Source organism: Erithacus rubecula (genome assembly GCF_903797595.1).
Source record: "Erithacus rubecula genome assembly, chromosome: 2".
NCBI lineage: Eukaryota > Metazoa > Chordata > Aves > Passeriformes > Muscicapidae > Erithacus > Erithacus rubecula.
The window spans coordinates 80,144,462-80,170,373 of record NC_136685.1 but is presented as its reverse complement, the minus strand read 5'-3'; the positions used below and the strand labels follow the sequence as shown (position 1 = coordinate 80,170,373).

General features: G+C 45.3%; 1 protein-coding gene across 2 annotated transcripts in view; it reads left to right on the top strand.

Moving 5' to 3' along the window:
* The window catches only part of MDGA1 (MAM domain containing glycosylphosphatidylinositol anchor 1), a 137,392-nt gene that overhangs the window by 68,680 nt on the left and 42,800 nt on the right, over window positions 1–25,912 (top strand). For both annotated transcript variants that reach the window (XM_079298385.1, XM_079298384.1), the window contains exons 8-9: window positions 282–575; window positions 22,782–23,051. In XM_079298385.1, coding sequence (XP_079154511.1) covers window positions 282–575; window positions 22,782–23,051 — 564 coding nt within the window. The remainder of the gene's footprint in view (window positions 1–281; window positions 576–22,781; window positions 23,052–25,912) is intronic.

Here is a 25,912-nt window from a genome sequence, read left to right as displayed (position 1 = left end):
CAAATGGGAATGGGAGCTGGAGTCTGCCCCAATACAACTGGCCCTTACCATTGATACCGGGACACTCTGTTGGAAAGGCTGGAGTCCTTCTTGGCACCCTGAAGCTCCAGAGCCTGTAGGATAACTTGCATGGACAGTGTGTTCGTAGAGGGGTTGCAGTGTGTCAAGTGGAAACCTTTGGAGTTCAAGGCTGTTGGTGTGACTCCACCAGAAGAATCTGAAGAATATTCCTTGCTGGAGACCCAGTGTAAAATGATTCCCTTGTTGTCTCTGTCTTTTAGTGCCACCAACAATCAGTGTCCCTAAGGGCCAGTCCTCCATCACTGTGCGGGAAGGCTCCAGGGCCGAGCTGCAGTGCGAGGTTCGGGGAAAGCCAAAGCCGCCCATCATCTGGTCCCGGGTGGATAAGGAAACGCCCATGCCTTCGGGGACAATGACAGTGGAGACTTACGATGGGAAGCTGCAGCTGGAGAGCGTGAGCCGAGAGATGAGCGGCACCTATAAGTGTCAGACAGCCAGGTACAATGGATTTAACATCAGACCCCGGGAAGCCCTGGTGCAGCTCAACGTGCAGTGTGAGTACAAGCGTGCAGTGCCGGAGTGCCTGCCTGAATGCCTGTGTGCACAGAAACCTGGGGGCTGCAGGGTTGGCCTTTCTTACTGGGCTGAGCAGACACATGTCTTTTGTCTAGAGACCTTTGAACAGTTTATATTTAATGGGTCAGGCTACACAAGGCTAAGGGCAGGGTACCATATGGCAAATATGTTGCAAGTGGAAGGGAGAGGTGTTGCTTATATTTGTGTACAGTGGTTTCTATTTCCGTGTCAGGGGATGCGTGGAGCTTTACCAGGTGTTTATTACATGGTTTATTTTACCAGGTGTTTATTTACCAGGTGTGCGTTACATGTGTGTAAAATACCCTCAGGATATGTTAGCAAGTTTGTAAAGTCAAAAAGGGAGAAAATTAATGTTATTTAGACCATTTCCACACCACAACGCTTTCTTCAACTTAGTTACCTCTGGATATGCCTGAATAACTTTGTCTGAAAAGCAGTGACAGGTAGACTTAATAGGGAATGTATACTCCCAGATGGTTTTTGTGCATCCAGGCTGTGAGTAACAGGAAACTGATGTTTAGCAGATGTGTGGGTCATTTCGGCTATGGGTGGCTCTCCCAGCCCCACTTGAAGGCAGTATCTGTACACAGAGGTGAACATAGAGGGTGGGATCTCCATCCTTTCCCTGCAGTGGTTTCTCCCTCCAGAGAAGTGAGTGCCTGCTCAGGTCCCACACCTGCTGAGGTGTGTTTTGACATGCAGCAGTCTGTGCTTTCTCTCTCTTACAAGATTTCAGATCAGGCTGGGGGAAGGCAGCCAGGTAAAATGCCTTGGCTCTCCCTGCAGATCTCGTCCCATCAGTGCGGTGTGATTGCTGAACACTGGCAGAGTTCTCTGAGCAGTGCAGGTCTGACAGGTGTGGGGTGGGCAGGGAACAGGTTAATTTACACCTGGGCATGCTGCCTGTGGGCTGAGGCTGAAGAGCCTCCAGACACAGCACAGCAGCACTCATTAGACAGGCTGCCACACTTCTCCCAGGCTCGCTCTCCAGGAATAAGAGAAGTGAGACCTGAGCAGACAACCTGGCTGAAACCAACCAGACAAACTGCTCACAGATGTGAGCTGCTGGGAGCACAGCAATAACAGAGGTGTGTGAAATCTTGAAGGATTTGAGTATTCAGGATTCAAATTTGAGTATTTTAAGAGCCCTTTTTAGTTATCTCTGTCTATTCAGGAGTGTGGTGGGCTTAGATTACAGGATGAGATGGGGAAATGTGTGAAGATTTCTAGGCAGGTAAGTATGTGTGGAGAAGCCTCTCTTAAGCAGGGTGAAAATGTGAGTCTTGGTTTGAGCTGTTCAGGAAGGCAGCCTGCTTCAGTCATATGGAACTTGGAGGGACACGGCAGGGAAAGTAACTCTTGGTTACTCAAACTCATCAAGAGAGGATGATATATACAGGAAAATTTCACTTGGGAGCAAAGAACTATTGAACCTCCTGGAGTCCCTGGTTTGGTGTTGCTGTTTGAAAGCTGTGTGGACCTCGCTTGACCCTTACTGTCCCTGCAGAGGGAGCAGCAGTGCTGAGCTTGGGATGAATTCAGTCTTGCTGGGTGGTCTGGAGACTGATCACAGACCTGAATCATGGGCTGAAGGGGAAGGACATGATTCCCCACACAAGAAAGATGGTAGGTGCAAGCCAGAAGCTGTCTGGGGCAGAGACTATGATGTGACCCTCAAGAAAGTAAAGATGTGATGAACTTCTGTGTAAAGACTAGCTGAGCATGTTCTTCCTATAGCTCTTCCCATGGCCAGGCAATGCTTTGTTGTGATTTTGCCTAGGTAATGGCCATATAGTCCACATGCCAGCCCCCTCAAACAGCCCCCTTCCCTTGTCAATCAGTTCTGTGTACCCTTAGTGGAAGCTGGGTACATACTGAGTGTTTGTACACCTGAGCTGCCTCCTGGAAAATATGGAAGGACTTTATGGTGGCACTGCCTGCTCTGTGCAGCTTTGGTTTCGGTGCTGCCAATTGCCTCCTTCCATTAGTATGAAAAGAAACTCAAACCAAGAAAGTAGGGCAAGAATTGCCCTCGTCCCTTTTACAGCCTCCTCCCTTTCCCTTCACGCAGAAAATAGCTCCAGAAACAAGAGTCACTGTTTATCCCTCTCCTCCTTCCTCACGCTGCTGGAAGGATGTGGGTGCGGCAGGGGCTGCTGTGGTTAATTGAAACACAGTTTTCCAGCGTGGGCAGCTCATTAGCTCGGTGGCTCGCTCTGGAATTCTCATCTTACTGGAGATGGGGATCGTGTGGCTCCCGCAGCCCCCGCGATGAGCGCCTCTCTCACCCGGCGCAGAGCGGAGCGGCGCTCGGGAGGGGCGCGCATCCCGTGTGCGCGCATCCCGTGTATGCGCATCCCGTGTGCGCGCATCCCGTGTGCGCGCATCCCGTGTATGCGCATCCCGTGTGCGCGCATCCCGTGTGCGCGCATCCCGTGTGCGCGCATCCCCGCCGCCTGTTTGCGGGGCCGCGGGAGCTCCTCCCGAGCCGCCGCGCTCCGGGGAGCAGCGCTTTCCCCATGGCAATGCGGCTGTTTCTCTGATTTGCTCCGAAGCTAAAGTTGCAAAATCAATACAGCAGATCTGATTAGATGTCAGAACCTGTTTCTGTGTTTCCCTGTTCCCCTTGGATTTCTCCCTTCGTCCTCATGCATATAGTTCTGTATTGTAACAAACTAGTCCAGAAATAGGCTTTTCCAACTGCCCTGCAATAGTGGAAAGAGAATAAGAAGACAAAAAGAAAAGTCAGCTGTCAGAAAAAGGTGTTTGAATTTTTAGAGGGGTTTTTTTTTTGTATTTAGAAAGCAGAAAAAGTTGCTTTTCTTTTTGTATCTAGAAAGCAGGATAAATTGCTTTTCTTTTAGCTTATGAGGTGAAATTGTCTATCATCAGCTCTCTGACAGGATGGATGATATGTTCCCTGGACTTCTTGGTCTGTAGTATAGAGCTTTGAAAGATTAATAAGTTTATGGAAGTCTGTGCAGCCTTATATCTTTGTGCTTAAGATGAAGAAAGGTTGTATAATGGTTAGAGTGAGGGACTGGACTTGTCAGAACTCCTGGGAATCTACACTCAGATTGGCAATGTCTTGTCATTTTTTCCTGTATCTTCAAAACAGGAATAAAACTGACCCATCTCATCAAAGATTTGTGGAGCATAATAAACATAGCACTTAGAAGTCTTGAAATAAAAATATTAAGGAGTGGCAGAGTGTTGCTAATAATATCAGTGCTAACACTGATGCTGTTACCATGGGTTTTTTCAGGACCAGGTACTTGAGAAAATCCTAGAAGAAAAATGAATCCTCTGCAGAGGTGTGTTTAAAATCAGGGCTGGGCCACTCTGTGAAGGGGAACTAGTCTAAGGCTGTGAAACACACACTGCGCTTGAAAATGTGCAGCAGTCTGGGTCTTGGAACACAATAGTAATTTGAGCTCGTATGTATGAGAAGAGGAAAAAAAGTGTGCATGTGTGGATGGGTGAAAAGGATGCTACTTAGATACTAATTTAGCAAGTATATAACAACAAACTGAGAGATATGTATTAGCCATGTAACCCAAAAGACTGGGTCAAAACACTATTTCCGGGAATTACAAAGGTTAGTAGAGCCTCTAAGCTCTGGCTGTTGCTAGAGGTGGCCCTTAGATGACTGTCTAACCATGGTGAATATGACATTTGATTTGTTAGAGCCTCATAAAACAGTATGGTGAAAATTGCAATCTTAGTACATTTTCCTGCTCAAATAATATTATGCCAGCTCTGATACTTTGCCAGTCCTGAACAACATATCACAAACTACTGCACAGCTCTGTCCATGTACAGCTCAACCCTGCACTCCTCATCCCACCTGATCCTCAATACATCTGCTCCCATATTTTCCTGCAGGTGGGTTTATCCTCCTTCACAGCACTCACTGCTTGCTGTCTCAGGCCTACACTTGTCCATCTGAATGGTCTCTCCCTCTTTGGATAACCATCAAAGCCTGGTAGAAGAGCACCTGTGTCTTCTGTTGAGTTGTTAATTACTTCACAAAGTTTGAAGATGAGATAACCAGATTTTTGTTAAATGCTGCTGACATTTTTGTCTTTGGCAGAGGTCTTGGTGTCTGAGTGCCCAAAAAAAGAAGAGTAGGAGGAAAGGGGGATAGTTATATATGGCTGACTTGGTTTTCAATAGTCAAGTATGAAAGTTGGCCGTTTCCCATGTTGGGATCACGCAGCAGGTGAAATCTTTGCAGGATGAAAGACTAGAAAAGGAATTCACCTGAGTATGTCCTTCTCTGCAATAACATGGCCTGTGAATTTTACCTCTTCTGGATCTAAAGTAATAGCCCACAACTGTCTGTGATTGATTTCCAAAGGATTACACTTACAGTCCTTAGATAAAGTTCTGCCACATTAGGCAGCAGGTGGGCTACTGTGCTTTATCTTCAAAGCACAGTGAATGTTAGGTGTGATCAGAAAAGCAGACGGGCATTGCCTTTGGAGGGATGGTTATCAGGACTTCAGGAGCCATTTATAGTCCTAGACACAGGCTTTGCTTTAGGGCTGGTGACCAGCAGGTCTGGCTCTGCCCTGCCCTGGAAGACTGCCAGAACACGTCCTGCTGGGGCATCTGTTGCCATTGTCACTTTAACTAATGTTCAGGTGGGCACAGATATGTTTTCCTATTCAAGCTCACACACTTGCAAATGTTATTCCTGGTCACACACTGTTGACTCATTCCTCTTTAAAATCTTGCTGAACCCATTGGCAGTGCTGTACATCAGGCAGGCGATAGTCAGCATCAATTTCCCCTGTTATCTATGTAGCAAAACTCAAGAGCTGGGAGCAGGGGAGGGGGTGATACTGTAAATAAGTAAGAAACATCGCTGGATCCATGCAGCTGGAAATGGAAATGCATTAAACTGTTTCGATCAACTGTTGAAGCCATAGCTCAATGTCAGTGCTTCTTGCTAGTGCCCTGCCCCCTCCTGAAATATAGGCTTGGATATTAACTGCTCTCTTAAAAGTGCTCTTGAGACATGTTTTGGGCATGGAGATGTTTTTGTAGAGTGGCTGAGACAGAGCTTTTGGCTCCTAAGAGCTCCCTGCAGCTCTCCCTGCTATGAAGGGAGTCTAAGAGAGATGAGACTGTCAGGGGCTAGAGCTGACCCCTCTGTCTGTGGCTGCGCTGGCTTATCTGTCTTGCTGCTGGGCCAAGTGAACTGCACTGTGGAGCCATCTGCTAAGAATTTTAGACCTGGTTGGTTTAATTTCTGAGTGTATTTATTTATTGTGACTGTTTTGTTTTTCTTTATTATTTTCATTGGTGGAATCCATGCTGCTACCCTCCTCCAAGTTAAGGAGCACAGCTCAGGAGCTAACTTGGGGGCATAAGATGGTTTTTCTGCTCCTGTAGTGTCTGGAGCTTTCCTACTCTTTCATTCATGTTTCAGCATTGCTGTTCTCCATGGTACATGTGTTGCTGCCAAGAGAGGGAAACCTCAGGCTCTCCTGCCAGCTAGAACTCTGGTGTGTTCTGGTTCACTTTACACCATCAGAAGCTTAAGAGTGAACTGATGTTCTGGGGTAAGCGTGTCTGCATTCAAAGTCAAAAAGACCCTGCACCTTCTGCAAGTTCAGTGTTTGCAAACTAAGAGACTTTAATTGGTAAAAAGAATAAAATAATTTATAGCCATGAATTATTTCATAGCCATGGGCATGATATTGAACCACCAGTCTGAACAAAGCATGACCTGCTAGTTATGTTTCACTTTGATGGAAACTCTCTCTGCTTATCCCCAAATAAGTTCATTTGATTTAATATTTACCCCAAATATAGAGGTTTGTGTGGCTGAGCTGAAAGTATACATGTAATTTCTGCATTTCTCTCAATACACAGCACCCCTCTGCTCTCTCCTGTTACGAGCAGAGGATTTCAATCCTGATTGTCACCACACTTTTTTCTTGCAGTGAAGTGTTTGGGATTAAGCTCCTTAGAGCTCGTGTTTGTGCACACAACCCTGTCCTGGGTCATACAGCATCAGGATTGCTCACTCTGCTTCCCAATGCCCAGGCTGCTAACAACTAATTAGAGCTGTCAGTCTCAGGACAGGCTGAAGTTTTACTCTGTCATGGCTGTAAACCCAAATGGCCACAGCTCAGAGCAAAGTAACAACCACAGAGGCTTACAGCTGGTCTTAGATTTGTCATAACAATTACCATCTATTGAGCCTGATATGTGGGGTCTGTGACAGTGCTTACACCAGTTTAGGATGGGTCCTCACATGGGGTTGTACCAAAACTTACTGTGTAGAACTCGTTGGCCCTACCCATGGCATTAAGGGGCAGATAGTCTGGCAGGTTAAGGATGCTTAACTGAAGCTTTCTTCTTAGGAACACCTTCATGCTTGTACAGCAAAGCCCAAGCACTCCCAGTACTGGAGGTTTTTTTGTACCATTTGTTATATGCAGCTTAAAAAAAACCCCAAAAAACAACCAGTATTTCACAGGGTGAAGCAGTTTGATGACGAAAATTCAGACCAGCCAAAATTCATACGTGTTTAACATTTGGGTCTTACCCTGCAGAGCTGTGATCTCTTCTCTGCTTGCTGCCTTATGGGGAAGGTTCCCATGTGCTGCCACTCACTCAGATTTCATGGGAAGCCTCCCTTGTGCCCTGAGAGCTTTTCTGATTTGCATCTTTGATTGAAATTGGTCTGACAGAGCATGCCTGCACGCTGTGGTGGCCAGGAGATACAAGAGACTTGAGACATAAAGCAAAAGGCCCAGATGGCAGGGGGATTTCGGGGGCTGGGGAGCAGATTTTGCAAAGCTGACATGTCCAGTCTGTGGCACCACACATCAGATGCAAAGTACAGTGAGGCCTCCTGGGTAAGAGACTGTGAAAGAAGAGAGGAAAATCCCCAGATATGTGCATCAGGAAGGTGGGAGCCTCCTTAAAGCTGGAACCTGGGTCTGCTATGTGGGATTGCAGCCCACCTGCACTGCCACTCAGCTTCTGTGCAGCTCATTGCTCATCTCTCAGCACCTCTGTGGCTGCAATAATAGGCTGAGTAAAAGCTTGTGTGAGAGCTCCTCGCCTAGAGAGATGAATTTGTTTGTTCAGAAGAGAACTGGTTTAAATCAGTTAATCCATTTCTCGGATGTTGTTGGGAGAAACAAATACATGTTCCATAATCTGCCATTATCCTGTTTTTTGGCCAGACTCTGCAGGAAGGGCAACTTAATTTTATTGAGAGAGACACATTCAAGCTGTACAGTTTTGTCAGGAAGGGAGAGACAAGAGCTGTATAGACACAGTGGATGGCAGACAATCTTGGTCATCTCTCTGTAAATATTTTCTCACCTGTGGCCCTTTCAGGGCTGAACACCAAATCTCATATTGTTCTAATGCAGACATTCCTTCTAAGGTTTTCCTGCCATGACAGCTATTTTCCCTGTAGGACCTATGTATTTATCAACTTGTTGGGTTAAGAAACAAGTCCAGAATCCTGTCAAATGACTTGTGCTGAGCATCCTGCAAGGCTGTGTGTGTTTGGGTCTTGCCTACACATGTGATTGTCTCTAAGTCACTGGAGCATACTGCTGCCAAAGGACTGTCAGACACTTCCCCAGTGTTTCCCATCTTGCCATTCTGAGAAAGCTGCTTTGCTTTTGAGTCCTGTTTTTGTCTAGGCTTAGACAGGGGTAAAACCCCCTGTTCCAAAGTTCTCCAAAGTGCAATACAGCTGGTGATACTCAGATTGCATCAAGACAGCCCAGCTGTTGTCCTGGCTCTAATTCTGTTTGCACAGGGATGTAGCATCCACTGTGAGTACTTTTGCCATGTGCTTATCTCCAGTCAGTAGGTCAGAGATAGTGAGTCTGGCACTGCAGCTGTTGCTTTGTACTGCAGCACCAGTACAGGTCCAAGAGACATGGAAACTTGGCCAAGGCAGAGAAAGCATTGTGGGTCCTGGAATGTGGGATTATGGGTTATTCTCTGCTAAGGTGATAAATAGCACTGGTATCTGAGTTCATGTGGATTCTGTTACGGATTGGAGGAAGATCCAACAAAGGTAAAACTTGTGGCTTAAGGTAGGAAAAATTTAGTGATTGAAATACAGTATTATACAGCATTATATTAGTAATAATGATAGTAATGTAAAGGGGGGGGGGGAAAGAAGAAAAACTCAAGAAAAGTAAGTGTAACACAGCTCACTGACCAGTGCCCAGCCCATCCCCAAGCAGCAATTGGTGCTCCTCAGCCATCTCCCCCCAGTTTATACACTAGACATGACATTCCATGGTATGGAGTGTTCCTTTGGTTTGTTCAGGTCAGCTGTTCTGGCCATGCTAGGCCACAATGGCAGTTTGGGATTGAGACTGAGATCTCAGGTTCTGCAGGTGGCACAGATTAGAAAGAGGTGGAAGGAAAAATAAGGTTCATGATCTGTTGTGGACTGCTCTCACAGGTGATGAAACGAGTGCTGCAAATCTCATGCAAATATGCTCCAACTGGGCCCAACTCAGCCAAGCATTTCACAGGAGGAACTGTTTGGAGTGCCAGAACTAACAGAGGTTCCCAACAGTGGCTGTGATTGAAGTCAAGAGAACAATGAATGACAGTGGCATTTGCACTGAACAGGGATTTTCCTTACAAAGTGCTGATTGCAAGGAGATACTGCACTGTCCTAATCAGAAGCTGGAATACAGTAGCTAATAACTTAATGCAATATAGATGAGTTTAATAGCACTAAGTCAGCTGGGATTTTCTGAGCAGTTCATAGTTTATGCATAATACAGGCCCTTCAGCCAACTTTCTGGTATGCTGTAAAACTGAGAAATGGGGCTTGAGGGAAAGTGAGCAGCCCTCCATCTAAGATGGGTTCCTGGAGAGACTACAGTGGATCTAAAGGGATAAGAAAATGGCAGCAGTTGGCTCGATCAGTGGAAAACAGAGCAAGTCAAAATAGGGTTTTATGATTTGGAAATCTTTCTCTTCCCCTTTGTCTGTTTGTAATGAGACTGCAAAAGTCCAAACTTATGCATGGAAGTGAGTAAGTTTTCATACTGATTCACTTTCTAGGAACCAACTTACATGCATAAATGAAAAAATGCAAATGAAACTACCTACAGATTTTAAAGAGAGGATGAAAAGGTTGGGTTTTGTGTTGGGATTTTTTTTGGTTTTTTTTTTTTTTTAACCTTTTGGGGAAGTGTATGTGCTCCAATCTGTATCCAAAATGCTGTGACTCCAGCTTCCCAGTCACTATGAGAAAGCAAGAGCTCTTTGAATCCCTTTCTCTAACCATTTTGTGGTGTTTGTCTGGACAGGAGACTTATTTATATGCCAGGCGTAGTCCCTGTCACTGAGGGAGCTGAGGAACAAGGAGAGTTTACCTTTGTGCATCTAAACTTGGATTATTTGTACATTTTCAGTGCAGCATCTCCTCACACCCTGAAGTGACAGAGAATTCAGTGTGTTGCTCAGTAAGTTGTTCCAGTCGTTTTTTACTCTCATGGTTCAGTTGTCATCACTTAGTCTAAGCCTGTCTCATTTCAGTTTCCAGCTACAAGCTCTTTTTATGCCTTTGTCTTCTCACATAACGAGCTATTTGTTATCAGCAGTCTCTTCCTCATGTAGTCTCAGACACCAGAACAAGTAATCTCTTTTCAGTATGCAATCCAGAAAGGGTCTTTTTAGCCATTCACCACAAGGCATGTTTTCCAGCCCTATATTTATTTTTATAGCCCTCTTCTCATTTTTTTCTCAACATCATTCTGTCAGCATGGCCACACATATTAAACAGGCTTTCAAAAATGATCTCACCAGTGCAGATGTGATGCCCATCTCACGATATGTTTAGGAAGCTTTGGCTTAATCATCCAAGGATTTGGGCATCTTTGGACTACAGAATTAGGATGAAAGTTGGTGTTAATGGGTTACATTAACTCAGGCTCCTCTTGGAGTCATTACCTCTTTCCTTACAAGAGTGATGCATTCTTTCCTCAACAGTTTTCTTTCAAGAACCTTTATGTCATGACCTTTAAAGGTCCCTACCACCCCAAATTTTCTATGGTTGTGTGAATATCCAGGACATACTGAATGAAGTTACCAAAATACTATTCCATCAGGCAAGTCCAATTGCCCTGTAAGAGGTACTTCTTTAGTATGTTATTTACTTCTGTGTATTTTGTATCTTCTAGAAATGTTGGTCCTTATCCTGGCACAGGGATTTAGGTATAGTGACTGTCACTTATCACTGCCTTTGTGTGGGAGGGAATGAGGCAAAGCCCAAGCCAAATGCCACAGATGTGCCAAAGTGTGCACCCAGTCACACCAGCTGCAAACAGATGTGAGGTCATTCAGACACTACAGGTGGCCATGTGTGATGTTGGCTGCACAGCCTGAACAGGGCATTTTATAACTGGCATGCTTCAGCTTTGCCAACCTGCTCTCTGGGTCTCTGACCTGGATGGAGATGTGAAATAGTGCCAGTTTAAAAGGTTCATGTGAGTTCTTCCTAGAGATATCTTCCTAGAATAGGTGTTCCCTCTCTCTAGAGAGATCCCAATGGTACGTGGATCCATTTAAAATTTCTTTTTGAACTCTTACAGTTAATGTGTTTCTAATCTGCTTAATGTGGGCTGCATTTGAGTAGTATTACATTTTCAATTAGTCTGTCATGTGGAAGCAAGCCAGGTTCTTTCCAAAGCCTGAGGATGTTATGACAAGATAGTTACTTTTCTTGTTGCTTTCTCAAACACTACCCAGTTAGTCTGCCAAGGACCCATAAAAATATATTAATCATCATTCATTTTTAACTTGGAATATTGCATCCCATATTCATCTTCCATTAGTTTTTTTATGGAATAATGAGAAATAGAAAGGTTTATTGCTGTTTGTTCTGAGGTTTCATCTGCTTAGGTTGACCCAATTGATTTGTGTTTGTATCTCCATAGGCAGTACATGCATGCAGGATACAGAATAATTTTATCTTCTCTGGTGTTCACAAGGTGCTATCACAAATTTCCCCTCAAAAGCCTGGCTGGTTGAAGTTTTCCCTCATCTTTTACTATTTTCTGTGTCATTTAAAGATTTTTATGATCTGTTGTTAGTCTTCTATTTTTGCACTGATGAATTCAGATCAGAGTACGTAGACCTAGCTATAGTCTTACAAACAGACATAGCCTGTTCTTCCATCTTGTCTGGCTTGTATCACAGATTTAGCCACAAATATTTCCAGATTTAAGTCCACGCAGGTTCTCTCCAAAACTGCATGCAGAATTATATTTACTCCCTGCCCACTACAGTGGGATGTCTCAGCAAATATTGCTGAAACTGTTTTAAAATGTCCTTTCTACATGGGATAGCTGATTCTGGGAGGCATTATTATTTATTACGGAGAGGGTGAGAGGAGCAGGATGCTGTGTTGCAGTGTGTGCTGGTGCAACCCCTCAGAATGAGGATTGTTGATGGATTGACTCAGGCCAGGATCCCCTTTCAGATCTTGATGCAGTGGGTCAGAATGAGGAAGGTAACAGCCTTAACTTTTGTGTCCCAGGAGAGTTGAGAATGAGAATAATGAAAACTTATGGAACCAACTTCAGATGTTTATGTGTTGGACCAAAATCCAGGAATGGGGGGAAGAAATAGTGTGTCCTTCCCACTCATCCTGCACATCACCTTGGCCACAGCTGAAGCTCTCCTTGGCCAACACTAAGAAGTGTCTGTATGAGATAGGCAAGTGACCACACTGCTGGGATGCTGCTCATCCAAAAAGTTCCTGCTGTACTGGCCCAGTTGGAGGTCAGTCATGGAAAATCAAATGTCAGATCAGATTTGTCCAGTGAGTGGGACTGCTAATAAACTTCCCTCTCCTGGTCCAAGTCCAGAGGAGATGGGACAGAGCCGATAGCCAGATGGGGAGGCTGAGGAACAGGCTGCTGTCCTTGAATAGCTGCCAGTTCTCTCACTGGCCTCCTTTCTGTGCCCTGTGCTGCAGAAGAGACCCTGAGCCCTGGAAAGTGATGTCTGGGAGCTCACAGCACCTGTGACTGTCAGAAGTGAGAGTGGTCTCCCTCATGCAGGGAAAGATGGGGGCTACAGGGCTGCACCTGCTTCAGCAGCAGGGCTGGTGTGCCTTGGAAACATGGAGCCAGCACTGAGAGAGGGCAGGAGATTTCCAGTGCTGGAGTAAATCCTCTGTAGCTTGAGTCCGTATCATTCTCTGAGATGAGTGACATAACCCATTCCTGAAGAAATGGGACTGCCAGATCCTCTGCTGTCTCCAAAGGCAGGCAGCATATTTTGAAATAAAGTGCAGAGAGATGATTCTCTGTAACGAGCAATCTGTTGAAGATATGTTCATGAAAAGCTGTGACAGTACTAATCGGACAGATAAAGTATTTTTTCATAATTAATTAATAGAGGAATGTTGGGCAAAGGTCCTGATGGATGTCACAGATTTTGAATTTGTGCAGGTAATGGTGTGAAGGATGGAGGGGAAAAACAGGATGTACAGATGGCAGAGATGGTGGCTGTTTGGCAGCTGGCTTTTTGAAGCCAGTCACTGTTCTGAAAGGCCTCAGCCATTTCATCTGAAGACCTTCTGAACCCATCCTCATTTTTCCATCCTTTGCCTGTGATTGATTTGATCTACCTTGATTCATCTGAAAATGATGATGACAATGATGAAGTGGTAACCATCCAGAGAATGACAGTAAAAATGCTTACAGTAAAAAATGTTCTTGCCTTTCCTTTCTCTATGCTATATGTACTGATCCTGTGTTTTTAAATTGCATGCATTTCTTGAGTTCCTGTATGCACTGCCCCCCTTGTTACATTAATTCTTATGGGAAAAATTGCTTTGATATCTGTTGACCTCAGCTGTTTCATCTAGGAGACTGAACGTTTGCCATAAATCTTTTTAGTTTGAGCATCCTTTCAGCCTCTTTCTGAACAGTTACGTTTTCATTGTCGTCATCTTCCTCAGATGAATCAAGACCAATCAAGGGTGAAGGATGGAAAAATGGGGTAATGATGGCAGTTAGTAGAGCAGGATATTAAACAACTGGCAGAGGAACTCTGAGGTAGAAGATAGAGAAGTGATGGAGAACTGAGCATAGCTCTACACAGAATTCTTCATCCTTGGTCCAAAATCCCTGCTAGGCCTAAAGGAGAAGCTGAGGAACAGCCTGTTTTGTGTGGGGAAGCTTGTCCTCTTTCCACTCTGTAGATAAATGGTGAACCACTGTATTAACTCTTCCTGGTGTAGCTTTGCCCCATGCATCCTTTTTGTTTACTGTGAATGAAGATTTCAAAGTAAGCATATTAAGGAGTGCTGGTTAGTATTTGATTATATTAATTGCTTTGGATGGTCTTCCTTCCCCTACCAGGCTCTTTCTGCCTTGGATCTCTTCCCTCTCCAGCTCTGATCCCACCACACCAACACTGCAGCAGGTCTGATTTTTTAATCAGTGTTTCTGATTCTGGCTGTGCTGCCTCCCACTTTGCCTGCCTGTTTGGAAAGCAGCTGTGGAGGGATTGTTTTGTGGTCCCAATTTAGCTTTCAAGCTGAAAACAGAAGGTGAGGTGATGCTGTGGTCCAGCTGTGAGCAGAAGCCTCTGATCCCCTGCAGCCCTGACAATAACTGCATTTCTAAAGCAGGGGCTCTTCTCCATTTTGACAGGATTGCAGTCCTCAGAGGTCCTTTTCTCCTGCAGCCTCCTGGCTTTCAAATTTCAGTTCTTTTATTAAAGGGGTGTAAATATACGGAAGTAATTGAATTGTTTGGGCAGCTGGCAGTGGAACAGGATCTCTTGGACTGATGCTCAGAATCAGCAGTCTCCACTGCCCAGCAGCTCCTCTGGTGGGGGTGAGAGCCTCCAGGACACAAGGGGCAATTCAGACAATTCCTTCTAGGAGGCAGCTGCATACTCTGGACAGGAGCCCTGGTGGTGGCACTGTTTGGGAATTGCCTAGAGCCCAAAGATTTCTCACTGTGTTTGCAATGGGGAATGTGCAGGCTCCTGTCTGTTCTCCTGAGCCTGTTGTGGCACAGAGCAGCTGGAGCACAGGAGGTGTCTCCTGTCCAAGAGCAGGATACACTGCCCAGGTTTGTGTGTTAGACTCGCTGATCAGCTCATCAAACAGAGCACACTGGGAGCTCATGACAGGTTCGTGTGGAAGGGGAGCACAGGGCACAGGGATGCTTTGCTCTGCATCCATCCCACCCAGCAGAGCTGTGAGGGCTGGCATCACCTTGGGCTTCCTGTGCTGGTATGTCAGCTAGGAATTCCTGACATCTGAATCATCCTCTGGATATGTCCCTCTTACTCAATAGCCTGGGAGGGAGGTGGCATTCCTAAAATGAGTGTTTCAGTGAAGAAAAATGTGATAAATTTGGGCTTTAGAGTCCTTTTTCAGCTAGCACCAGGTATGGGAAGTTATCAGTCCTTTACCAGTTGTTCCAAATCTTTCCCAGGAATATGGAGAGCCTATCCTAGGATGATGAACTTCATAGATGAGCAATTTCCCCTCTATTTTCCCTTCTTCAAACCCTGGGGATAGTACAGGGTTGATTACTAGGACATGAAAACACCTATGGGGGAGAACTTGCAGTAGGCTTAAACTGCAGCAAGGGAATTAGGTTAGATGGTAAGAAAAATTAGTGACAAACTTTGAAGTAAGAGGAAAGATGTGGATTCTTTGCTTTGGAAGAACCTAATTTATTCATTTTTGTGGGGTTGATTTTGGTTTTTTTCTTTTTATTTTCCTTAGTTTGCACTGGCAATGAGTTGCTTTATTCCCAGAACTGCCCAGCTGAGTAGCTCATCTATGAATTATTGAATAGTAAGATAACTGTTTCTCTGCCAAAAGTTAATGCATATAGGATGCTTTTGGGGAAAGAGCATCATTGTTTGACTGATAGTGAATGTTTGCATCTAAACTATTTATATGCTGTTGGGAGTGATGTGCCACTGTCAGCCCAATTTGTTAAACAGAGGCATGTAATAACAGATGCCTGGGTATGAGGTGACACCTTGTTGTCTTGTAGAAGACAGGCAGAACCTGAGCAAAGCGTTGGTGGTCTGACACTGCTGCACATGGGAGGGCTCCCCTCCTGTGGGTATGTGGGTGGGCAGGAGAATGAAGGGTGGGCAGATCCACCCTGGCTGTCATCTGCTTCACCATGTTATAATTAGCAAGCTTGGTTGTGAGCTAATGGGAAAAAAAAAAACCCCTAAGCTTGGGGTTATGCCATTGGTCTGGCATTATGTGAAGGTATTAATTCTGAAATGTCCACTCTCACCCTCTATTTATCCTGTGAACAGCTTACTTGATTGGGTGGTGTGTGGGTGGGGAAGGCTTAGCAGCATGCATTTAACATATAAATGTGTCTGTGTTTTCTGTATATGCACCATCTTGTTCTACTTATCTTTTTCAGTTAGGGGAATGTACTGTTTTAAAACGAGGTGCTACAAGGTAAGTGAGGCATGGGAATGAGGTGCCTTTACACTGCAGAAGAATACTTGTCTTTGTAGTGTCTTGTTAGCATGAATTAATTGGGCAGTGAGTCTGAGTGGCATTCCAGCATGTCTGGAACAGATCTTTTTTTGAGGAGGCAGATCTCTGAGGCTAAAGGCCTGGAAATTCCCACCCAGGATGGACTTTCTTCAAAGCACTCTGTAAAGTGAGCAAGGGGTTTCATGTATTAATCAACACAGTTCATCATGCAGAAGAGGAAATCCTTTAGTTAATCTCTCTTTATTAATAGGTGATGACTGGTTGAGCTAATTGGCTTGGAAAGTTCAGGGAAGAGGAAAGCAGAAAAGCTGGTAGTGAATACATTTCATTCTCTCTTATTTTAAAAGCAGTCAGCTAGCACAGATCTAAGCATTCTCTGAGCCCTGCCTCTCCAGAACCTGCACTTACTTGTCTAGCAGAAAATATACTCAAACAAATTTGTTTTCTTTGAAATAACAATATTTGCAACTTGGCTTTCAAGCACTATGCAAAATCCACATGCTTTATCTCTTCAAGGCTTCAATACATGGAGACACTGAAGTGCCAAGGCAGAAGTCATATAAGATAAAAGAATGAGATTTGGCTTTTAGCTGAAACAGCTTGAGCAAGCCTTCCTGGATCTCCCTTTTTCTAACTATTCAATTATATATTAAACAAGCATGAGACTGGGCTTGTAAATATGGGTGGGGTATTTGTCTCCACATGGAAAACTGTTGGTGCCTTATGTGTGTTCCCAGGGTGTGGGGTGAAGGTGCAGTTGCAAGGAACAGAATTGCTCAGCTGTGATTTCCCAGACTTGTGACAATAAAGGAGCTTCCCTCTTGTTGGGTAGAGAGTTCTGGTCTGTCCCAGAGCTGAAACCATGGAGTTTTCTACCTGCTGTGAGAAAAGGGCTGCAGTATCTTTGCTGTCTGTGATATTTGTATTTCCCCAGATATGGGACTGGGCATTGGAAAAGAGAGGCATCCTTTGCTAAAGTTATTTTCATTGTCTAGAGAATATTAGGGAAGATTGCATCCAACATGACCACAAAAGGATATTTATAAGAAATTAAATGGATGCTGGATAGACTCATACAGGTCTCATAAGGTCCAAGTAGCTGCCTGTGCTGATTTGCTTTCTGGAGAGAGAAATGACTTCCTGTTGTCAATAGCTACTTTGGATAACAAGACACAGTTAAGAATTGTAACTAACCACTATGTGCAGTCTTTCCTGCCAGGTTATCTCTGTGTTGTTTGCAATGTTAATCCTACAAATGAGTGGTCAGCTGGGCCTCACCAAGGTGAGAAGACCAAAGTCAGGAGTCCCACTGGTGCTGTGATGCTGTGATGATGCTGTGATGCATGGCTGAGCTTTGAGGTAGTCAGTCAGTAGGGTGGGATGAGAGCTGCTGAAATGAAGCAGCTTTCTAATCTAGCACAGCTTGCTATTTTCATCACTTGTGTTACATACAGCACTGTCTAGATTTAAAAAAAAATTTAAAGACTGGCTCTGGAGGATAGGGTGTTCTCACAGACAAGGAAGACTGGGCTAAGAGTAGAAGGTGCAGGATATGGGTCCCAATATGAAAGGTTTCCTATTTCAGGACACCAGATAATGAAGGTGAGGATACAGGGCTCCTGTGGTGCTTTGGTCTGATCTGTGTGTGTGTGACCTTGATCAGGGCATCTTTCCCTTTGTGCCTCTCCTTTTCCTCATGACATTACTGTGCTGTGGTGCTCCTTGCAGCAGAGAAAGTGTTGTGGGAAGTAAATACCTGTAGCAAAATAGGACTGTAGCAGCCCATGGCAGCTGCACACACTGGCAGCACAATGCTGGCAGCTCACCACCCACAGAGATGGCTGTTGTCAGCTGTACATAGCTACATAGGGGACAAGGCTGCTTGTGACTCAGAAAGGAGATTATGAGAGAGCTCCCTAGCCCTGACAGCCTTACCAAAACAAGCCAGCATTTGAGATTTGATCAGGTTATGGTATTCACAGTTGCTAAACTGCAATGGGAGAGCAGAGTTTGCATGTGTTTTGCATAGTAGTGTTGTCCTGTGAAGTCTAGTATATTCAGCCTTCTCAATTATTGCCTGAACAACTTGTGTGAGATCTGCTCACTCAATCCTCCCCTGTTCTGCAGATGCTTGTTTGTTTTTGCCACTGATTTCTGTGCATTGATGCCTTAAGTTTTAGCCTTCATATTTTCCAGATTCTGTGCTGCATTAGTATGTAACTCTGAACTTCATATAAAGTGTTAGCAAGTTCTCTTCACAGTTTAGTTAGACAAAACAATTATTTTCCAGCCTGAGAACCAAGGACAGCGTTGTAGCTTCAGGCCCCAAAAAGTGCAAACAGCAAGTTGAAGAGAGAAATCTGGGAGGATGGGTCTTCACTACCTGAAGCTGTAATTGGAAAATTAACCCCAAAATGTAAATGGACCAAAACATGTAAATGTGAAAACTCATGACACACCATCTTGGGTCCACCTTGGGTGGATCCACAGCTCTTGTACTGCCCTAAGTGTATCCTCTGAAGGCCTTTTAATAAATACCTACTTTATTCATTTAACTCTGTCTAGCCTCTTTTCTAGGTAGCCTCTTTAGACATCAGCATGAGTCCACTCTAAGAGGGGCCTTTCTTTGCCTTTCATCCATACTGGATTGAGCAACCTCCTGACAGCATTGCCAGTTTCTAATTTAGGGGAATTTTTTTTCCCTCTATTTATCCCACAAGTAAAAAGCTTCCAAGTGCATCTCTGCTATCCTGGGATGCTCTGACTTCATCATTGGTGAAGGAAACATCTCTGCCTTCTGGAGGCATCTGGGTTTGATGGGAACCTGCAGCAATCTGACAGCATTGCAAGGGCCAAGTATCCCTGGCTGAGCTATGCCCAGGCAGGACAGCACAGTGACAGTGAAACAAGAGACTGTGGTCTCTCTCTTGAGCTCTTTGGCTCTTGTAGGGAAGAGCCCTGGTTTAGTTTTACCCTTTCTCAAGGCCAAAACTAAAACAGACTTAAACCAAGCAGACCATAACTCAAAACTGTGAGAAGGCTTTTCATTCTCACTCTCCTAGCAGGATAAGCATTTCCATTCTGGTTATTTCCACTTAAACTAATAAAATAAGAGGTTATTGGGACACAAAGCAGCACTCCTTGGTGCTTGACATTTCACTGTTGTACTTCCCTCACTGCTGCCCTTCACAACTGTGAGCAGCATTAGCTTAGCAGCCCTTTGGTGCAGAGCATCTGCTCTGGCTCACAGCGAGGAGCTGCCTGCAGCCCAACTTTGCTTTAGGGTGCCTGGCACGCTGGAGTGGGTTGCCTGTGTTTGGCTGATTGGAATTGCTCCTAACTAGCTAATTCTGCTGCAAAGGCAGACTGCCCTGCCTTGTGTTTCACAGCAGCCACGAATTAACAAGGTTGGTGGAGGAGCTGTGCTTCAACATTGCCTCTTTACCCCTTTCATCACTGCTCTTGCCAGTGAGCTCTTCTAGAGTTAAGCTGTGTGCTGAGAGAGAAGAGTAATTGTCTATATTTGTTTGCTGTGTTTTGTGCCAGGGGATCCTGAAGCTCTGTATATGCACAGAGGTTTTTTTACCTTCTGGAAGCAGAGTAACTTGCTGCCTGCAATGTGGAGGCTGCTAAAAAGAGCATTTCTGATACAGGTGCTGCATTTCAAGGGAGATTAAAAAAGGCATTTGAGGAGCCTCTGGATGAGGACTCACCTTTGGAACTGGGCTAAAAACTTAAAGAGCATCATATCAGCTTAGCAAGCCAGAATAGCCAAATACAACTTCCTTATAGCCAGCAGGAATGCTGCTTCCCTGTGGGTATAAGGGGCACCTTGAAAATCATCATCCTTTCTGCAGCTCCCTAAAGGTGCCTGTGCAGGGCTCATATCAGGTCTCTCCTCCAAGATAGCTCCCATCTCAGGTGTACTGGAGCTGTTCAGTTCCTAGTTCTGGGGAGCAGGAGCACCAGCTCATTTAAATAAGCTTTCTTTTGCCTTTAAGCCAGGGAAAAAGAACAGAAAGAGAAAAGACTGTGTTGTTAGCAGTGAGGTTTTACAGGCTGAACCCCTGCTTGTGGTCAGTCTGCCTTTTATGTGTAACCTCCTTGAGCAAGTGTGAACTCCCCAGTAGGCATTGGAGGCCAGAGCTAATGTCTGGCTCTGTAGTTGCTGTTGACCTTCCTTTGTTTTCATATCCATTGGGAACCTTGGGAAATAACTGACCCCTGGTGTAGTTCTCTATACCTTGTAGTGATGGGATAACCTGCTTCAGCTCTCTCTCCAGAAAACCCAGGAGCTCCCGGACTACCTGCAGAGCTAATGCTCGTTAGGTGTTTCCTAGTGCCAGAGACAAGAGGAGAAAATGTAATAAATTTTTAATTGGTAGACACTTTCAAACATTCCCTTTGCAAGACAGTAACATAGTCCCAGAGCCTGTCCCAGTGCAAATGAAGCAAATCCCATTTTCCAGCTGAAGAAGGTTAAGTATCTTCTGCATCCTTGGCTGCCCTGCTCTCTCAGTGACCTAAGAAGCCTCTTGAGCATCCCAGCCCTGTTCCTCTGTGACCCTTTCCAGCCCCAGACACTCCCACAGGGAGGCCCAGGAGGGCACTCTCCTTGCAGCACATGTCCTTGCAGGTGGCACTTTGTCCAGTTTCAGACATTTCCTCTGTCCCAGCCCCATACCTTGCACAGCTAGATGCAGTGAGGGAAGCTGCTTTCCCACCCCTCTCTCTCCTCAGGAGACAGACTGCTCTGAGTACATGTGAAGTAGCTGTGCCATTTTTTCAAGTCTTCTTTTTTCTCTCCTTTCCCCTTTTTCCCTTTCTTTTCCCTATATCACCAGCTGGCCTAGATTATAATGTGAGATCCCACTGGCTTCAATTAAGGATCAGATGTGACTGAAGAAATGGGATATCAGATAGGATGGAGATGACACATGCATGGCACCAGGTCTAATCAAGCTGCTTCTCACTTTATTCTCACTGTGAGGTGGGAGACGTGTGAGCCAAAGGCAAGTCAGCACTTGAAGCACTCGCAGAAACACATCCCCAGGAAAGCCATCTGTAATGAGCTGACCATGCCACTCAGCACAGCAGCCTCAGCCCAGGCAAGGGCTGCTTTTAATCCACCTAAGTGCAGCAAAGGGCCCAGAGACTTAGAGCTGAGAACAAGATACCTTGGAAACAGTCAAACAAAGGCTGCCAGGTGGAGGGGATGATGGGGATAACTGTACCTGGGATACTCAGATACTCATTTGTGTCCCCTGGAGATGGGACACTGCATGCCCAGCTGTGGGACAGTGCAGGCACCACCTTCATCTGTGGTGAAGATGGAGATGTCACTCCATCTGTGTCACAGAGCTCTTGGGTCTTGCTGGGGTCAGGCTATGGGAGCAGACAGGTGTGCTGGAGCCTTTCCCAGCATAGCTCTGTTCAGGGCAGCAGGGATGCTGAGTGACCCGTGGTTGTTTGTGGACCTGTGTCTGTGGTGCTGCAGATGCTGGATATTGCAGTTGTTGGGTTTTTGGGCCTGGCAGTGCTTGGCACCTCAGTGGACCTTTAGAGGAGGCAGATGCTCTGTCAATCTGTAGGGTATAGAAACTGTTTGTGGAAGAGCACTTGCTTTGAACCTGGAGAAGGTCAGTTGTGATTGTGCTGAAGCTGCTATAAATCAGTTCTCCCTCTTTTGCATTCAAGCTAACAGCTGTTTTGTGTTCAGAAATCTTTTCTCATTTTAGATGGAGAGCTTCTGGTTATCCCAGTGCTGTAATGTTTTAATTAAGAGTTTATTGCAAGTGAAATATGTCTGTCAGAGACAGTGGAGATTTAACGCCTCTATCCTTGCATTAAATAAAAATAACCCTAACAGTACCAATCCAACTTTCTCCTTACTGTGCCTCAACCATGCCCAAATCATGAGGTTCCCATAAATTTTTACAAGTGCTAAAAAAGTGCGAAAGACATAGTAGTCTGCCTTTGCTAAGGAGGTGAACACACCCATTCTCTCACTACTGGCAGAGAAGCTGACATGGATAGATGTGACTCACCTCCCAACACCCCAAAGGAATTGTTGCCAGAGATAAAAATAGGACCAAGTCCCTGTAGCCTGTCTGTGTGTGTTGTACTGATGTATTTGGTAGAGGCCCTCCAAAACCCCTTCAGGTCTGTGGGGAGAACCAATGCAGAGTCCTCCATCTAAACACAGAGTCCTTGATAACCCTGCCAAACACTGACAAGAAGAAATGACTGCTTGGGAACTCACCTGCCTGCTCAGGGAGTGTATTTTATGCTGTATAAAAGGACAGTCATTCTGATTAGGTCTGAGGATTGAATCCAAGCCATGATACAGATGCTGGCATTGCACTTCTCACATGAGAGAGCAGAGCTTGGTAGCTCCTCCAAGCAGCGTTCAGTGTGGGATGAGTACTTGCTAAAGGTTACCCCTACTCATGAAGTGGGAGGGAGATAGAATGTGGCTCCAGCCCAGTCAGAAGGGAATATTGGATGACTGCTGCTTTTGGTGTGATGGATCCTGGCTTCAACCCCTTGGAAGTCATTGTCTGGTCAGAGGTGTGGGGGTGGCCGTGCCGGATGAGGCAGCTGTTCCCTGACGGCCGCCCTGTCTGTTGCTCTGTTGGGTCTCCAGTCCCGCCCGTGGTGGAGCCAGCCTTCCAGGACGTGCGGCAGGGCACGGGGCACAGCGTCACCCTGCGCTGCACCATGCTCAAGGGCAGCCCCATGAAGGTGGCCACCTCTGTCTGGCGCTTCAACGGGAGCCTGGTGGCGCAGCCCCCGGCCGAGCAGCAGGACTACTCGGAGCTCAAGGTGGACAGCGTCAGCCGCGACACCAGCGGCAGCTACGAGTGCAGCATCTCCAACGACGTGGGAGTCTCTGCCTGCCTCTTCCAGGTGTCTGGTAAGTCAAAGGATGCACAGCAGAGCAGGCTGGTGGCTGGGGTCATGGCAAGCTTGCTCCTCATGAGCTGGTGCCAGCACAGTGCATCTCTGTTGCTTCCTCTGTGCCCAGCATTCTGTTCATTCTGTGGTTTTCCATAAAGCAGATCTGTCTCCATCCCTCAGGTAGATGGACCTGGAGCAGCTAAGTGCTAGCCACTGTTACGTTTTAGTAGTGGACTAAAACTCCAGGCTGCCATGAGCTTTCAAGCTTGGACAACCTGTATCATCGATAAGTATTGACCAAGGGGTAGTGAAAAGCTCTGTGCATCCCTCCAACAGGCTCCAAGCCATTTGATTTCCTCTTTAAAAGCAAGCAAACAAAAAACTGTACTATGTATTCCTCTGCCTTCCCCATGACTCCTGTCTATCTTCATCTCACAGTGCTTTCTAGAAAAAAACATGAGATGGGAATGGACACTTACAGAGTGGATTTGCTGCTCACAGTTTTCTTTGAATCCATCATCCACTCTAACAGGACTCCTCTCCAGCACCTGCAACTGCAAAGAGGGATGGCAGAGTTATAGCATCTAAAACTGTACATCTGACTTGGCCTCTCCAGCTGATCATTAAATCTGCTTTTCCCATGACCCCAGAACTGGCTTGGGCAAAATTTTCTAGAAGAGCTCTCCCATGAAGTTGCCTTAATAAGCAATAAATTCAGTCCTAATACTCGAGTTTGAGTCCAGGGCCAATTTATAATACATTTGAAGCCTGGGTTGAAAAAATGAGAGTGAATAACATCCAGAGAGGCCTGATTTTGAAGCAGGTCTTTCCTAGGGTTTGGGAAAGCTTAGGTATGCTGTAACTCTGGGATGCTTACAGAAATGGGGGAACTCAAACTACTTCTGCTATTTGGGTCCCTTTTCAGGACCTTATTTTCACCCCTTGAGATTTCCTGGTATTTGTCTAGCAGGGAATTTTACATGAGCCCTCTCTACCCTTTTCATATGCTTGTAAGTCTCACATCACTAAGTGATAGCAGCCCATATCCCCCTATGAGTCATCACAGAAAACTGCATCCCTGTCAAGCCTGGGAATGCTCCCAGGAATTTCTTGCTGGTGGCAACAGCAAATACATATTGGCACCTTATGTGCCATGCTGTGCTGGAGATAAAATCCCCTCAGCAGAAAGGATTCATGCCTAGAGAGCACTTATCAGGAATTCAGCAAGCCTTTATTTTTCCTTCATCCCTTGTCCTTTACCAAGAAATTGATATCTGATGGTAGCTGTTCAACTCCAGACATCTCTGCTTGTGTCCTGGACAGTTATAAATTAATTAGACCTTCTGAGCCTGTAGAGCAACCTGAAAAATGTTCCAGTGACTAGACTGCTCTACTTGGACTCAGGACTGCTGGAGTTTTAATTCCCATCAGCCACGACCTTCCTATTTGAGCAGAGAAAATGGCATGAACTCTTTGTTTCTGTTTCTTCTCTGTGGAAAAATAATACCATAAACTTCCTGTGCAACTCAGGTGTGACTCATTTTTGACTGTGGGGTGTTCAGGTGCATGGAAAATACAATACATGTATCTAACCAAGATGGGATTATTTTCTTCTATGGATGAGTGATTAACTTTCCAAGATGTTTTGGAAGGGTAGTGAAACATCCAACCCATTCCTCTTGAGGAAGTCATGAGGGTAGCTCATACTGTTCATCATCTGCTCCCTCACTAGCCACATGCACAGAACAGCCTGAAAAAGATATGTGGATAGTCTTCAGCTGTTCTCATCACCTGTAAGCAAAAGACAAAACTTTCCAACAGTAGTAAAAGCTTCCAGAAGGAAGTTCTGAAAGTATTTTGATATGCAGCATTTCTGTCAAAAAGCGCTTTTTTTTTTTCTAGCTTCTATTTCCATCTTGGAGTCAATTAATAATGAATTAATATCATGCAAGATGATGATTATCATCAGTTCTGATTTTATTTTGAAATCCATTATAAAGCTTGACTTCCACAGTCAATACAAGTTGAATAAGCAGCAATTAGTCTCTGAGGTGGTTCTGAACTTCTTGCTTGCACAAAAATTCAAGTCAATAAAAATAATAAGAGAAAAAGGACTTGAAAATAAATATCAATATTGTACATCTGAGTTCATAAAAAAAAAAATTGAATCCTGTCGAACCTAATTATAACCACACAGAATGGCAGGGCCTGTGATTCAAGTGGAAAGGTGCAGCAGACATCCTGGGGAGATGGTGGTTATTCCTGTTCTGCTCTTCAACATCCCTTGCTGCTTAGGCATCTTTCTGGTCTCTTTCTGGCTCAGACTGGACCTGAACCCAGATACCTGAGCTTTCATTCAGGTCCAGTTCCTGCCTAGCTCAGGACCCACCAAAAATTGAAGTTCACTGAGTGAAATGATCATAATTTCAAATAGGGCAAAACCAGTTGTGGGTAAGACCTCAAGTTGCCTCCCTGTGCATTAGGCTGCCAGCTGCTGGGCTTCATGGCAGGAGCCTTCAAATTCTTTTTGGTAGTGATTCAGGACAGAAACTGCTGGGGAAGTAACAGGAAGTCCCTTCTGCTCTGAACCACTCGTTTTCTCTCTGGTACGTCTTTCTTCTGCTTCCCTTCTCCTGCTGCACTTTGTTTTTAAGGAGAGACGTGGGTTTAAAAAAGACATCTCTGCCCCTGCCAAAGCTCCCACTGCTTTAGCCAGGCTGAGGTCAGTGTCCTCTTTGCTGCCGAGTTGACTGTTGTGTTACAAAGAGGCTGGAGCACTGTGTTGCCAAGGCAGGGGAGATGCAGAAGGAGCAAGGTCTCCTTTTTAATGCCATGGTCTCTGTGTGATAAATAACACTTTTCCCATGACCTACTGGC